This window comes from Mus musculus, chromosome 11 (assembly GCF_000001635.26).
Source record: "Mus musculus strain C57BL/6J chromosome 11, GRCm38.p6 C57BL/6J".
Lineage (NCBI taxonomy): Eukaryota > Metazoa > Chordata > Mammalia > Rodentia > Muridae > Mus > Mus musculus.
The window spans coordinates 111,015,723-111,032,872 of record NC_000077.6 but is presented as its reverse complement, the minus strand read 5'-3'; the positions used below and the strand labels follow the sequence as shown (position 1 = coordinate 111,032,872).

Below are 17,150 nucleotides of genomic sequence, written 5' to 3'. Positions count from 1 at the left end.
GCCTTTTCTTGAGACAACAGGCACTCTCCAGGTATCACACTTCTTTAAAGTACTATTTTAAAGATTTATTTGTTTTTATTCCATGTATCTTGCCTGCATGGATATGTGCATACCACATGCATGCTTTGTATCCAGGTATAGGGCAGAAAAGGTGTTTGGTACCCCTGAAACTACAACTGCAGACTGTTAAATATCACCACATGTGTTGCAGGAAATATTTAAAAAGAAACAGCAAGTTCCTATGCTACTCCAGCCACCAGCAGGCCACATAGCACCATCAGGGTGTTCTCATCTCAACAGACTCTCTGGCCCGGAGCTCCACCCCATTTACTAAGTTCCCTTGACTGGTCTTTGCCATGCCAGCCCATGCAATGACCTCCCACTTCTCAGTTAGCTGTCACAATACCCAGTAACCCAGTAAAATAAAAACTCTTGAAACTTATAACCAATCAGTCATGTTTATATACCAATAAATTCTCAATTCACAAGATGCACACATAATAATTTCAGAGCCAGTTGATAATGATACAAGCTGTCCACCTAGTTTAGACAAGTTATCCCAATTATTCTATCTTTTATAATATTTATACCTACCTGTGGCTATTTAAAGCCATGAGAAATCTAGATCATCTTCCTCTTGCACCATCTTCCTTCCCCTCCTGTCTCTTCCATCTCTGTCTCTGCCACTTTTCACACTGCCTCCATTTTCTTTCTCCAGTCACAGGGTTCTTGTATTAATATTTAAAGTGATTGGACAGGGAAAATTCTGCTACACCATGTGGATGATGGAAATTTGAACTCAGATCCTCCGTAAATGCTGAATCACATTGACAGCACCAATTTTACAATATTTATATAAATTTAGAGTAAGATTGAAAGAATTAAAAAGTCAGAAATATTTTATTTATATTTTTTTATTTGATATTCTCTGTTGTCCATGTTACATGTTCCTCCACCAGAAAATCTGCTGAACTTAAAGAGTATTTTCTTTCTTTCTTTTCTTTAATATGGTTATTTTATTTATTTACATTTCAATGTTGTCCCCCTTCCCAGTCTACCCTTTGCAACATCCCCCCAATCCCATCTCCTGTCCCCTTTGCCTCTATGAGGGTGCTCCTCCACCCATTCCCCCACTCCCCCCTCACCACTCTAGCATTCCCCTATGCTGGGGCATGAATCCCCCACAGGACCAAGGGCCTCCCCTCCCATTGATGCCAGATAAGGCCATCCTCTGCTATATGTGTAGCTGGAGCCACGGATCCTTCCATGTGTACTCTTTGGTTGGTGTGTTAGTCCCTAGGATCTCTGGGTGTGTGTGTGTGGGGGGGTGTAGGTCCTATTAGTTGATATTGTTCTTATCTGGGGTTAAAATCCTCCTTCAGCTCCTTCATTCCTTCCCCCGACTCTTCCATTGGGGCCCCTGGGCTCAGTCCAATCATTGACTGTGAGTATCTGCATCTGTATCGGTCAGGCTCTGGCAGAGCCTCTCAGGGGACCAGGTTCCTGTCAGCAGCAAGCACTTCTTGGCATCAGCAATAGTGTTGGGGTTTGGTGTCTGCAGATGAGATAAACCCTTAGGTGGGGCGGTCTCTGGATGGCCATCCTTCAGTCTCTGCTCCATATTTTGTCCCTGCCTTTCCTTTAGGCAGGAATAACTCTGGGTTAAAATTTTTGAGATGGGTGGGTGTTCCCAACCCTCAACTGAGGGCTGTGCCTATCTACTGGAGATGGTCTTTATAAGTTCTATCTCCCCTTTGTTAGGTATTTTGGCTAATGTCATCCCCATTGGGACCTGCGAAACTCTTGCTTCCCTAACGTCTGGGACATTCTATTGGCTAAGCCCCAGTTCCACACCCCCTGCTACATATTTCTATTCATTTTTCTGAACCTCTGTACTTCTCTCCTGTGTCTTCCCATACCTGATCTATTCCCCATTTACTTTCTAATTCATACCTAATTATTTTAGAGGTTTGGTACTCAGTCTCTGGACACTGCATGGAGAACCTTTAACTACAGTCCTGAGCCTTCTCAAGGAAGGGTGGTACAGGATGGCAGGACAGAAGAAGAATCAGCTCAGCACCCATGAGACCTCAGAGCCCAAGCACGGAGTCCTGAAAGCAGAATCGCATTAAAGCATTTCAGTGATGCAAGAACAGTGGAAGAAACACTGGAAAGGAAGTTGCTATGGCAGCGCAGACAGGTATTCAATCCCCAGGACTGTATCTTTTCGAGAAAAGGCACTGCCGGGGACCTTGCTTGCTTTCTGCCCATCCAGCTATCTAACCCAGTCCAAACGTTAGTTTCCATTTCTCCGTATCCAGAAGACTCTTGGCAGGAGATGTGCTGAAGTACTTCCCTGCCGCTTGGTCTGTTCAAGTGCTCTGTGTGAGCCCTGCTTGTGCTTTGTGCATGTGGATGGAGGCGCTTCCTTCTGGATGTGAGTTAAGTGGCTCACTGAGAAGTGGGAGTGAGAGAAAGGAAGACGCACTAGCTACAGAGTGGAGATAGGGCTAAAGGGTGATGGGTACTCTGGGTGTGTAGCCATGGCTTCACCAAGTCCTCAGGTCACAGAACGGTGTCCAAGCCTGACAAGGCCTTCGGATCAGCTTCAGCAGGCCTGCCTGTTAAGGAGACGTTTCTGCCCCATGATGTAAATACAGGTAGATGTTAGAACCTGCTGTGTTCCTGTGTATCCTGTGGCCAACTCTGATATAAGAAATTAATTTTAGAGTATATCAAACGTGTTTATGTGTATTTCATAGTATACTAAACATATTTTGCTTGCAAGTCTTGTTTGTGTACCACGTGCTCACCTGATGTCTGTGGAGGTCAGAAGAAGGCACTGAGTCCCTAGAACTGAATGGCGGACAGTTGTGAGCTGTTAGTTGGTGAACAGAATCCAACTCAGGTCCTCTGGAAGAGCAACCATTGCTCTTAATCATTGAGACAACTCTCCTGCCCCTATTTTTTTTCTTCTCTACCAAAGATTTTCATGTGGCTCAGACTGGCAAAGAACAGGCTAAATACAGCTGAGTATGATCTTAAATTTCTAATATTCATGATGCTACCTCCTAAATGCTGGGGTTACAGGTATGCCCCACCATGCCCTGTTTAGTTTCTTTGTTGGAGATAGTAGAGATGTTTTATTTATTTATTTATTTATTTATTTATTTATTTATTTATTTATCTATCTATTTATTTATTTATTATATGTAAGTACACTGTAGCTGTCTTCAGACACTCCAGAAGAGGGCATTAGATTTCGTTACAGATGGTGTGAGCCACCATGTGGTTGCTGGGATTTGAACTCAGGACCTTTGGAAGAGCAGTCGGCACTCTTAACCACTGAGCCATCTCACCAGCCCAGTTTTAATGCATTCTGGGCAAGCACGTACTCTGTCCACTGAGCTACATACTCAGTGCCCCACCCCTAAAGTAGAAATGTTCAGAATTCAGATTCCTTAAAATACCTTTAAGGTTTCTTTGAATATCCTAAATTTAAGACATTTAATCTTGCTAAGGTCTACTGAGAATTTAACCAGGATTGAGGGGGACATTTTATTTATTTATTTATTTTTGTTGTTATCACTACAGGGCTTGTCAGGCTTGTATTTATTTCAGGTAATTAGCTCCATCAAAAGTCCCACAATGACACAGAACTTATGTGATTGGGTTGTGGGAAAGACAGAACATCAAGGCAGCCTCCTATCCACGCCCCATCGGAGGTCTGGTGAATCCTGCTGTAAAGATCACTCAGCCACCAGTGTCTCAAAGGGATTTCCAGGTCAAAGACAATTCCTTTGTGTTAGTTTTACAATAATGATGGCATTTCCTCAACTCCCAAGAAAATATGTAATTTCCACGGGGACCAGATACAGCAAATGTCATATACAAGTGCAAACTGGATTTAAGCTGTTCATCTTTTTCTTTTCTTTTCTAGCCTGTCTGTTTTCAAAGTCATTCCCTAGAGACATGATTTGCCCTGTGATGGTTAGACAGTGTTTATTTTTACTCTTGCATAAAGCTAGATCCAGCCGAGTAGTGACTACTGATAGCCGACAGCTACTGGAGTAGAGAGAGTCTGGGGTTTGTTTGTTTGTTTGTTTGTTTTATTTTCATGTCTCTGGTGGGTGGTCCCTATTCCAGTGGTAAATGGGCCCAATGGGTTAAAAAAGACAAGAGAGCATGAAGTCTGGAGAGGGTATGTCGGAGGGATCTGGAACAGAGGAAGAAATCGATAAATGAATGTGACCGAAGCACACGTATATCGTATGCACGGATGAATTTTTTTCAGACTACACAGACATTTGCACGTGGAGGTTATGGTCCCTCTGTCCCTCCATTCTGTCTCCAGGAGATGTGTTTCACTTATGACATGGCTGCAGAGCCAACAGCCGTCAAGTTTGAAGTTCATGAGGGAAAGGGGGTGACAAGGGAGAGTGAAGAGATGCATGCCTGCTAAATCTGCCTCTATAAAAGTGAAAGTCACACCGAGAGACTTGCACTGATAACAACATGACCCAGAATGCAGCTATTTAATACCATCTGTGACCCGAGCTCCCCTCCCACCAGAGGAAAGGGAAACTGAGGGGCACTGTTGCATGGTCTCACCTGAGCACACTGCTGCCCCAATTAGGAATTTGTTTGTGAGGGGAAAAAAACAAAACAAAACAATGAAGAGGACCTTTGTTAAATACCCACCTTACCATTTCATCATGGAGACTAAGTACATTTTGCACAAAGCCAGTCTGTGCTGTTCATAGAAGTGACTGTCTCTTTAGGTGTGGCTGCTCCACACACTGGTAAGAGCCCCATAACAGTGTCTCATGAATTATAGGAGGCACCATTTTCAGTTTGGGGAAGCAGAATCGACATTTACAGGGAGCAGAGGGATGTACACAGCATTTGCACCAGTCTAAGATCTTTATTAAGTAAGCCATCAGGCGTGTCAAAGCATGTTATAAATCTGCACAGAAGATGAGAGATGCATGGGACCACACGTTTCACTCTGTGTATGAACACACAGTGCACCAGAATCTGTTTAATCAGAGACCTGTGATCCCTGACCACCGCCACCCCATTCTGATCTTGTCATAGGAGGACAGAGCAAAGGAAGCCTGGTGCACTGGATTGTACCTGCCTTGAAGGAAAACAAATTTAAACTGGTGGAGAAAGCATGGTTAGAGCGATGTTTTCCAGCCTTGGAAAGGGTAATATTCTAATTTAGACAAGTAATTCCTGCTAAAAAATTCGAATTTTCTCTGTGTGTCTGTCTCACCCACCTCACCCCACCGTGTGTGTGTGCGTGTGTGTGTGTGTGTGTGTGTGTGTGTGTGTGTGTGTGTGTGTGTGCATGCCAGATGTGTGGGTGTATAAATACATGGCTCTATGGTTTAACTAATGGATTCTCCATTCCCAAGTATTGCAGGTTAAACATGATTTAGGTTTCAGATATTAAGAAGTCCAGGACAGTTTTTAACATGCCCCATGAACAGATAGATCTCTTATTTATATGACAGCAGGAACGAAAGATTTATCTACACATGTGCATTAGAAAAGTTACACTGTATTCTGTATTGATCCTGGGTAACAAGGGAGAGGTAAAGAAAGAAAGGGAGTGGGAGAAAAAAAATAACAGAAAAAAAGAAGAAAAAGAGACCCCTTAGAATATCTATTTATTTGACTTAGCTTGGAAGTCTTGAATTGTGTGATTCAGTTCAGTGTGCCTATGGGATTAAATTTAAGTGTGTGTGTGTGTGTGTGTGTGTGTGTGTGTGTGTGTGTGTGTGTGTGTGAGAGAGAGAGAGAGAGAGAGAGAGAGAATAAGAGGAAGAGAGAGAAAGAAGGCACCAAAAGAATCAAAATGTGTTTGTGCTTAAATTCAATACCAGCCATATAATGTCCTCCTTCCTAGCTCAGCAACAGTGGGAAAAAATTGCTCCAGTGATGCCAAGCCATGGCTAATAATTCCTCAGTTTATAAAGCTTACGGTCTCTGTGGCTGGGTTCGTGCTAAAAAGGAATCAGCAATTAACTTAATCCTTTAATGTGAAGACAGAGAATAAACATGCATCTCTTGTCCTAAAATTTAAGCAGCCCCATAATATTCAGTTTATTCCTCTTATTTACAATCAAATCAACATCATTGTTGACAAAAGTATTCAGACCTGCAACTCAGGTCACCATACATACTGTGATCCTCTGCCTTCAGGAAAGGTTCTATCTCTTTGAATTCTCCTCAACCCACACTGTAGCCTCTCAGGATCAGGAATCAAGAGCATCTAGCATCTCTTCTCCAAAGGTCTGAGGATGCACACAGCTGCTGCCCACTCCTGCATCCCACCTTGCCTCTTCACAAATGCTTGAGCACAGTGGGATTATGAGCACAGGAACCTTCTCCAGGGAGCACACAGAAAGGCCACCGCCTCCCTTCTGCTCCCCAGTGACTCGGTTGAACCAAGGTATTTAAGAGAGAAATACTAATTTACGTAATGATGTCCCTTTTCTTCTGTCACATGGTTGGTTCTGGCTTCCAGCATTCACTAATAACACTTTAGGCAAGCATCTCTGACTTGATAGCATTTTCACTTTCCTAAAGCCACACCTCTGTCTGCAAGATACTATGAGAGGCAAATGTGGTAAACTCAAACTTCACTTGGTTTTACTTTCTCATCTCAGTGTTTCTGAGCGGAGGCATATTTCACCTGCTGTGCTTAGGTGATACAATACGGTTATAAGTTCTCATTCCATAATTAATTTATTTTTATATGCAAATATTTAGCTTATCTGCTTCTCTATATTTATCTGGTTTAACAGCCTCTTTTTCCCCCACTCCTAAATATTTCACCTTCAAGAGGAGACACAGGTATATGCAATAATGAGATTAATTGTAATCAATTAAGCTTCATAATCACTTCCCTAATACAAACTCTACTGCCAAAGCCAAATTTTAATATTGTAAAATTGTGGATTTTTTAGATAATAATTCACCAAGTTTAACCTGCTCTGCTTTCTATTCCTGTCCCAAATCACAGAACTAACACTTTGTTAAAAATCATGCTTACAGCTTCTGGCCCTTAGATAAGGGTCGGAGAGGAGGGCTACATCTGGGATTCCATGGAGATCCTATTTAAAGTCAGGAGGGCTTTCTGATAGGGCATCTCCTTACATTCATCTTGTGGGGACAGGACGGTCTCCTCTGGGTTCTCACAGCTGCTCACCACGGCAACTGCGCTGAAGGACCGCCTCCTGGTGTTGGTGTCAGAATTGCAGGATCCTCGGGCAGGGGACGTTTTCTCCAAGTTGTTGAGTTGTTGGTCCTTCCAGTCCAGTTGTTTGGCACTGCAAAAGGGGGCGTAGACTTCCACGCTTCCTTCAAACTGCAAGCAGTTCACCTTGTAGTACTTTCTCTTCACTTCCAATACATCATGAAACCTGTGGCCCCAGAGAATTTCTCTGGGGATGTAGGAACTTCTGGACTGGTGGGATGTCCCAGTGGAATCACCAGTATAAATAAATGTCACCAGAATCTCGAAATTATCTTTGGCCACTGCCTTGCGGTCAAGGGCATACAGAGGGCTCTCATGGTCAATTTCATGGACAATAGTCACTGGAGTTACCAGGATTATCTGGTCATTGACGAGTTTGAGGTCTTTAAACGCCATCGTCATCCTCCCTTCACTGTCTTCTGAATAGCGCAGAAGTTGGGCTCTCACCGTGCCCTCTACCACATGGTTTGGTCGGAAGTCACCTATGCGCCACATGAGGCAAAGCTTCCCGTCTCTCATACCAATGAGGGCAAAATAGCTGAAGCGTATGGTCTGGGCTCTCTTCCGGGCAGTTGCCATCTTTGCCAAGGCTGCTCCAATGATGAAGGTGTTTATGATGCAGCTGAGGATGGACTGAAGGATCACTGTCAGTACAGCCACAGAGCACTCTTCGGTGACACAGCGGTAACCGTATCCAATGGTGGTCTGGGTCTCCAGGGAGAATAAAAATGCAGCCGTAAATGAATGCACGTTGTCAACACAAGGGGTGATATCTGGATCGCTTAATAGGTCTCCGTGATGAAAGGCTATGAGCCAAAATATGGAGCCAAATATCAACCAGGAGAGAATGTAAGACAGAGAAAATATTACGAACATATGGCGCCACTTGGTATCCACAAGAGTGGTAAAAATATCAACCATGTAGCTCCCCCATTCTCCAAAAATGTGTTTAAAGTACACATTACAGCTGCCATCTTTGTGGAGCAAGCGCCTTCTTGCTCTTCTCTTCTCAGCGATGGCATGCTCTGGAGGATAGCCTGGATATTTGGAGTCCACATTGACGATCCTGTAGCTACTTCCGTAATAGCTCATTCTTTCTTGGTCCTTTAGGGCATTCAGAGGAGTCCGATGTCAGTTAAAAGTTCCAGGTGTATTCTAACTTCTACTTTTTTTTTTTTAAAGATTTTCTGTTAAAGCCTAAAAGTACAGAGCAAAAGAAAACAGACGATTAAACACCATTTTAGCTTTAGATTCCAATTTCCATCTTAGCAGTCTGACAAATTGGAAGCAATTTTCTGCTATCTAAAGCAGCGAAGACTTCATTTGAACCATGGAGACATTCAGTATTGATTCAACATTTTGGTAGAGAAAGCGACTCAGTTATTAAAAAGAACGAAATATCCAATTAGAGAAAATAAGATTTTTCTGTTTGCATAGTGTTTGAGTAAACACTGTGATTACTCCAAATGGTGCCTCACAGCCCAACAGGTAGAGAGAATAGTAGGTTTATATTGATATATTTTTTTTGCATGAGAAAACAAAGCAATCTATAATATACAGGGACGAAGCAGGATTTAGTTACCAGATTTCCAATTACTAAATCCAAAACAGTAAATAGTTTCTACCTTTGGCATAAAATGGGGTGTTTACCCTGGTTTCTGGAGTAGGCAGCCCCTCACTGCGGCTTCTTCTTTGTCCCACTTGGGTTTTCTTCTTGTCTACTTCCCAAAACAGAAGAGAACTAATACTGACATTGACTTCAGATTAAACTCCTTTTCACCTAGCTCCGCCCTTAACCTTGATTGGAAACAAAAGGCTTTCTTAACCCCAGAGGAGTTCAAACCACTCCCAGGTAGGCTCTAGGGTAGGTGTAAAGTTGCCTCTGCCTTTTTTTTCTCCCAGCCTCAGTCCACCCTACCAGCTTTTTGGTTTTTGACACTAACAGCTCTTCTCTTTACCCTGAATAGAAACAGAAATGTAGCCAAAGTTGCCAAGCTTGCATCACTCTTAAAGGGAGCATACTGACCATCAATAGACCACCCCCCACCCCGCCCCCTTAGTTCTGAGTGTTTTCTTTAATGCACAAGCAACCTTCCCTAGACAGAACCAGTTGGCAAGCAGAGCCATACACGTCTCATTTCAGGGCATCCATGTCTAAGGATACTCAATTCTGAAAGTAGACATCAAAAAATGTGATTGTTAAAGTAGTCCTCAGCTTTTTCTGGGTAGCAAAACCAACACATTTAATGGTTCCGTAGTTATTGGAATCTGTCTTTGGCATGATGCACCTGTGCCTAACTGAGGGGTACAGAGAAACAGGTCATGATATCTCAACGTCAGTCGCATGGGAACAAATATTATAAAAAAGACTACTCTCTGCAACTCATTAGGGGATTGATCACTTCGGATCAACTGCCTTCCCCACTGCCGAAGAGAAGAAAGAGTTAACATCTGCCCAGCCAGAAAGAATCATTTTCTCTCTCTCCAGGGATCAGAGCCACTTTACAAAGAACTCTTTGTCTAGGGGACCACTCACAAGGATGGGCTGTGCTTATGGCCAAAAGCCCGGGAAAGTATTCTCTCTCTCTCTCTCTCTCTCTCTCCTCTCTCTCCTCCTTCTCCCTCCCTCTGTCTGTCTGTCTTTGTCTCTGTCTCTCTGCCTATGCCTCACATCCTGCAGGTCTGTTTTGAGTGGTTTCAGCTTCTCTATGGGCAGTTCTTGATTTTGTTTAAGGAAAGATGTTCCAATAATTCCACGGTATCACCTACATCTCCCAAAATGCTTATAGAAAATGCATAGCATAAAATATTTTCCCAAACACTCTCTGTGATATCAGTTCATTGGTCATCAGAGGTATTTGCCTAATTAAATGTTTAATGACTCCAAAACAGAGGTCCTCTAGCGTTGCCCGTTCTTTCCTCTATACTGACTATAGAAGGCAAGAGTCTGGGGTAAATTATACTAAGTATCAGATGAGTTCAAACTAAAGAACAGATGTAGAGGCAGAATTATCTTCTTGTTAAATGTTTTCAACCAAGAAAGTTTCTTAAGGAGAACTGCCCAACACCAGGGGAGGCTGAGAATTAAAAAACAAAACAACAACAAAAAAAAAAAACAACAACAAAAAAAGTTCACAGATCAAGAGCTACTGTGTAGCTGCCAAAAGGGAGGGAAAGAGTTTTACTTGAAATGGTGTGCAGTTGGCATCTGATTTGGATTCCAGTGGTGCTAGGAACTATTATAAACAAGCCACTTTACAAACACCTTCCAAAAAGGATAATTGGTGGATTAATTTGCAATTAATACAATTTACAAGCAAGCAAAGTCTAGTATGTGGAAAATTTGTTGCTGACTACTGTTAAGAATGTCAGAGATTCAAGTTATGACTGAGAATTCTGCCCCAAATTCCCCAGGTCCTTGATAGGGTTGCCCATTGCAACCACATAGTTCAACATAGTCAGAGATACAGGCATGCAGATGCTGTGTAGGTCCCCATTCTTTCTTTATATATTTTTGACTCTTTAAACATGTCCATGAGACATGTTCTGAAACAAATCTCTGCCATCTAAAATGATAAATTATGGGACAACTTCATTCAGCCTTGTGCAACCCTCGTCTCAGCCTACAGAAGAAATAAAGGGGTTGATGGAGGGTCCATTGTCAAGACGGCTAAATGAAACAAACATGTATTCATCTCCTGGTAAGTATGTTGTGTTAACTTGTGAAAAATTTTCAAATGTTTGCCAGTAACCATCAGAGGAGTGTGATTCTGAGTTCATTAGGATTCTATGTTTAATATGTGTTTCTTAGGATGAAGATCAAGCTTTTGAAACGGCCATAATGCTCACTAGAGAGGATGCCTCAAAGATGCTTGCCACCAAGAATGGACTACTTAACTGGATTCCTGGGATACACAGGACAGAGCGGAATACTGACTTCTGCAAGTTATCCTCTAACCTCCACATAGCACACAGCACAGGCACAGGCACAGGCACACAAATAAATGTAAGCAATAAATTTGAATTGCTTCGACGTTCTTATAGTCATCTTGCCACCACAAATCCCATCCAGAGAAAGGAGATGGAATCTCCGAACTCCAGCATCTGCCCTGCATATCACTCTCTAGAAAGAAAGCAAGATGGAAGACAATTGTAAATGGATGGAATATAAAGGTCAAAGGCAGGTGCTGATTCAAGAGAAGCCCATTTTCCCACGTGGTGATTAACAGAGGCAGCAGGGGCATCCTGACTCTATAGTTGGGATTAAAACAAAGGGGTCCCCAATCACAATCAGAATGATGGATGCTTAAAATATTATCAGTGTTTCTTAAAAGATCCAAAGGTTGCAGGTAACAAGATAAATCAGAGGGGAAAAGCACTGGCTGCTCTTTCAGAGAATCCTGCTTCAATTCTCAGCACCACGCGGTGACTCTCAACTTCTGTAACTCTCGTTCTATGTCTGCTTCTGGACATAAACACCAAAGAGGCACATGGTGCCCTGATATGCACGCAGGAAATATACTTACACATGGAATAAGATAAATCCATATGAAGGTATTTAGAAAACTACTAAGAGGTACTCCAACATACTTTTTTTTTTGTGGAGATAGCCAAGGGTGTGTGGGTGGAGAGAAGACAGACAATTGGAGAGAGCATTCCTCTTCCAGATAGCCACTTCTCTGATATCTTGCTAATTATATTGAGTAGACACTTGAAAAACATTTTAATCCCTTTGACTACTGGGCTCTGCTTTTAGACTTCTATTTTGCATTGATTCAAGTCAGGGGCAACTTATACTAATTCAGTGCATTCTGAATGAGCAGTAGATATAGCAGGGGGCATTTAGAAAACACACACGACACCCCCATATTTGTTCCTGTTTCTTCACGCATAAAATTAAAACATTTTCTCTTCTATTCAGCCACATCATCCCATATTTAACTGCTTGCCAAGTAAACCCCTTTCACAGTTAGGTCTTCAAAAATAAGTTTTTCCCAGCAGGTTGAGTGTACAGCACAAAGAGACTTTGCCACCTTGTACCACATTGATGCTAAAATGCAATCTTGCCTCTACCATCCTCTTTGCATAAACACATTCATTATCTGTCTTGCATAATTCATCATACACCACAAAAATGTCCTAAAATATTTTGGTGAGATCCAATTATTGAAGCCAGTGGCTTCTGAGGTTGACAAACACTTTTTTTTCCCCTGCATAATGGATCTGAGGCGGTTGACACTTAAGTCATCAGTAATCAAATTACTCTCCTGGCAACCATTAAAGAGATAAGTTTTGATGGAAATGTGAGAGTTGGTAGGGCAGAGAGGAGAAAGGATGGCTTCATTCCGCTGGAAACTCATTGCCTAGAAAATAGTCTCTTTTGTGAAGCAAAGCAGGGAAGGCAGGGTTGTGAATAAGACACTCAGTGGGCGAGGTTGTAGTGAGGATAGGGCAGGCTCTGGTTGAAGGAAGAAGAGGGAAGGGGCGTTGAATTTGACATCAAAATAAAGGAGGGCTTTTGCTAGTTTGTTCAAAACCTTTATCTTTCCTGGACTTCCTTTTTTTATTTAAATTATATTATTTATTTACATTCCTCTCTTGCCCACTCCTCAGCCTGCCTCCCACATTTCCTCATCCCATTCCTCCTCCTCCCCCTTGTCTCAGAGAGGGTGCTCTCCCCCCTACCAGACCTTCCTGGAGGCTTCAAGGCTCTCAAGGATTAAGCACTATCTTCTTGCACTGAGGCCAGACCAAGCAGACTTCTGCTATATATGTGCCCAGACCAGGCCATGTATATGCTCCTGGTTTTGGTTGTCTCTGGAAGCTCCCTGGGGTCTGGGTTAGTTGAGACTGCTGGTCTTCCTTTGGGGTTGCTCTCCCTTGCAGCTTCTTCAATCGTTCCCCTAATTAAACCTTAGGGGTCCCCTACCTCAGTCCAATGGTCGGCTGTAAGTATCTGCATCTTTCTAATTCGGCAGCTGGTAGGGTCTCTCAGAGGACAGCCATGCCAGGCTCCCATCTGTAAGCACATCATAGCATAGCAGTGTCAGGCCTTGATGCCCCTCTCCCCCATGAGATGGATCCCAAGTTGGGCCAGTCATGGAACCTCCTTTTCTTCCGTCTCTTCTCCATGTTTGTCTCTGCTGTATTTATAAGGCACGCGGACACATTCTGACAGAGCTCCCCATTCAGCAGCAATGCTTTATCTGGAACCTAACCGGCACTTTCCATCCTTCCCCCAGTCCCCTCAGCTCCCTTCTCAGTTTCTCTTTGAGGATGATGTTGGTTCATTCTCTTGTTTCCTTCCCAGCAGATCTCTTGTTTCCTTCCCAGCAGATTCACCTCTGACTCGAAGGACTCACGAGGGACTGGAAATGGAAGTGGGAATGGGTGGCTGGGAGGCTGGGAGGCTAGGAGGCTGGGAGGCTGGGGGCACTGGGGGGCTGGGAGGCTGGGAGGCTGGGAGGCTGGAAGGCTGGGGGGCTGGCAGGCTGGGAGGCTGGGCATTTGTGCAGGGCATGCCTGCAGCTTTCCATTGTATGAAAATGTCCTTATGATACCTAGTACATGGACAATAAAAAATAAAGAGCAGTAAAGGGGACTGTAATGTGCTAAGAAGTAAGCAAGCATCCTGAAGTGTGGGCCAGGTGAGAACATGGCATTACAGGATTTGTGGGGACATTGATTTGAGGTCCTGCTTCCATCCCAGTTTGTCCTTCTGTGACATGCACAACCTAATTTAAATCCTTCCTCACCCCGAATGCTGCTCTATGGTTTTAAACATTAAAAAAAAGAAACGTATTTCGTTATTTGTCCTGTGCCTATGTGCACTGAGTGTAAGCGCACAAACATGCCAGGGTGTGCTGAGGTCAGAAGACAAACGTTATGGCATGTACAGTATGGCGGTTCTCTCCACCCATCTTATTTTCAGGCATTTCTTGGGCTTTTGGCTTCTGACTACTGTCGAGAATTTCTTCTGATTCATTTGTCTCCACTTCTCATTTTGCTAAGCATGTTGGGATTTCAGTTGCTGCTTGCACCCCGGGCTTTCTACACAGATCTCAGGGATGGAACTGAGCTCACAAGGTTTGCACAGTGAGTATGCTTACACACTGAGCTGCCCCATCAGCCCAACTGCCTTGCTGCTTTATAAATAAGCACACACTTTGAGACAAGGGCATGTTTTCTAGTTTTCTTGATGTCAACATTACATTAAAGATAATTGGATTTTTACTGATTCCATACACATGCTGAAATATCACAGTTTATCATCTAGACTGACAACATGTCTTTAAAATCAAAATTAAAGTAAAAACGATATATAATTACAAACAATCTAACTTAAAATCAAGTTATGGAAATTGGAATTGTCTAACAGGCACTATTAAAGCCGGAGTGATGTATGAGTATGAGAAATGACTATAGAAGCAAAAAGGAGGGCTCAGGAGCCAGAGCTCACATAAAAAGTTGAGCATGTCCTTGCACATGCCTATAACTGCATCGCTATATGAGACAGAGATGGAAGGATCATGGGAGATACAAGTTACCCAAGAGATTGTGTTTCCAGCAGAGAATAGAGTAGAGAATGATAGGGCAGGATACCTGACATCTACAATATCTTTGTATGACTTCTGCACAGCCTAAGTGTATAGTGGGGAGTAGAGGGTTATCACAGGGAAACCCTAAGTTTGGAGACAGACTTCAGTTCAAGGTCTATCCTCTACTCCAAGAACATCTTGTATAAGCTGCTGTTCTGAAATCTAACGTATTCACTTATGATATGGGAAGATGTAGCCCATGTCACTGGGTTACTGTTTGAATGAAATAAAGGCTGTAGAGCCAACATGTACTGTTACAGGTACAGAGACACTGTGCAGTAATCAGTGCCTGGATAAGGATTATGGGAGGGTACTTTTCTTACTGTAAAATGTCAGAACATTTATTTTCATTCTTTCAAAAAATAATTCTTTTCTGGCATGTTAGTAGCAAATCGTATGTGGTTCCCAGACAACAATTTTAGGTAAATTCACGGGTAACTCCACTGTCTTTACCACTATACCACCAGAGCTCCTTCTCTGTCCTTCCACCAGCTCCTCAAAGCCCAAAAAGCCAGTGAAAGTTTTCCATAACAAATATCTTATATGGGAGATTGTCCTTTTCACATTGTACACACATATGTGCACATATACATGCATGCATAATACATATATGCACATATGGGCACATGCACACAACACATACTCTTTCAACTCAATTTGAGAATTTTATTGTTACTTTTTCTGAGAACAACCAAAAATAAGCAAGAGCTTCCAAAGTTGGAAAACTCAACAGATGGGGTCACCAAACTACCTTCAACAATTTTGACCCAGAATTGTTTCTGTCTAAAAGAAATGCAAGGATGAAAAGGGAGCAGAGACTGAAGGAAAGGCCATCCAATGACCTGCCTAATTTGGGATTCATCCCACTGGGAACCATACCCTGACACTATTACTGATGCCATTTTGTGCTTGCAGACAGGAGCCTAGCATGGCTGTCCTCTGAGAGGCTGTACCAGCAGCTGACTGAGACAGATACAGATACTTTCAGCCAACCACTGGATTGAAAGTCAGGAATCCCATGGAAGAGTTAGGGGTGAAGATTGAAGGAGCTGAAAGGGATAGCACCCCCATAGGAAAAACAACAGTATCAACTAACCTGAATCCCAGAGAGCTTCCAGAGACTAAGCCACCACCTAAAGAGCATACATGGGCTGGTCCACCGCCCCTGGCACATATGTAGCAGAGGGCTGCCTTGCCTGGTCTCAGTGGGAGATGATGTGCCTAATCCTGTAGAGACTTGATGCACCAGGGAAGGGGGGGGCAGTGAGGTGGGGAAGTAGAGAGTGAGAGGTGGGTGGAGCACCCTCTTAGAAACACAGGGGAGAGGGGAGACGATGAAGAACTCTTGGAGGGAGCACTGGGAAGGGTGGCAACATTTGGAATGTAGATAAATAAAACAATTTAAAAAAAAAGAAATTCTCAAGGTGATTCTGCCCTTATTTTTTGACTAGAATACCTGTTGGGGTAAAACCAATCGTTGTGGTTTTTCATGGTCTTATCTTCATAACAGTCGGCCCATCCCTGTCTTGGATGGATCCTTGCACATCCCTGTCTTGGTTGGATGCTATCCCATCTTTGTCTTGGTTGGATGGTAGCCCATCCCTGCCTTGGTTGGATGCTAGCCCACCTCTGCCTTGGTTGGATGCTAGCCTGGGTTGCTTATACCTCAGTTTGATCTGGATTGAGGTAGGTACAGAAGCCGGTTGTGATAAGATCAGATGTCCCTTTAAAAGACACATTTCAATCTCTGTTGTGTAATGAAAGCATTTCTCCTATGACTTCTAAATTTCCACTGAGAGTCTACTCAAGTGACTTCTACTATATACCAGATGTAATCACTTGTGAATATGGAAGGACAGCCTGCTATTTGTAGGGAGTTTACATTTGTGGGTTTCACAAACAATGGCTATGAAGGTGATATGGGAGACAATTTACGTTACTGATAGCTTCTAGGGAAAAGGAACAGTATATGTCACTGTGCAGAAGGAGCTGCAAAGAGCAAAGTCGCTAAATGACACGGGCCACCAGAAAGGTTCTGACTCAGAAGCCGTCATTCTGGTTCTGTGCTCTGTACTCTTTGCCCCAGGTAAAATCCTTCCGAACAGACCTGGCTCCCCATACTATTTTGTTTCTCTAAGACCTAGTCACTATCTGGTTGTTAAGGCTCTCATTATTTCTAGGGGTGTTTTGGCTGATGATTCTACATGAATCTGAAGAGCTGGTTCTCACAGGAACCAAATATTACAGGAATTCATCTGCATTTCACCCCTGAACACAGGCTTTTG

At 43.1% G+C, this 17,150-nt stretch overlaps 1 protein-coding gene across 5 annotated transcripts in view; it reads right to left on the bottom strand.

Moving 5' to 3' along the window:
- Positions 1 to 4,904: 4,904 nt before the first annotated feature.
- The window catches only part of Kcnj16 (potassium inwardly-rectifying channel, subfamily J, member 16), a 59,936-nt gene continuing 47,690 nt past the window's right edge, over positions 4,905 to 17,150 (bottom strand). For 3 of the 5 annotated variants that reach the window (NM_001252207.1, NM_010604.3, NM_001252209.2), the window contains one exon: positions 4,905 to 8,464. In NM_001252207.1, the coding sequence (NP_001239136.1) occupies positions 7,100 to 8,359 (1,260 nt within the window). In that variant the 5' untranslated portion in view covers positions 8,360 to 8,464 and the 3' untranslated portion in view covers positions 4,905 to 7,099. Of the gene's footprint in view, positions 8,465 to 8,892; positions 9,014 to 13,196; positions 13,289 to 17,150 lie in introns of those variants that run through there. The other 2 variants (NM_001252210.2, NM_001252208.1) reach the window with 2 other exon arrangements.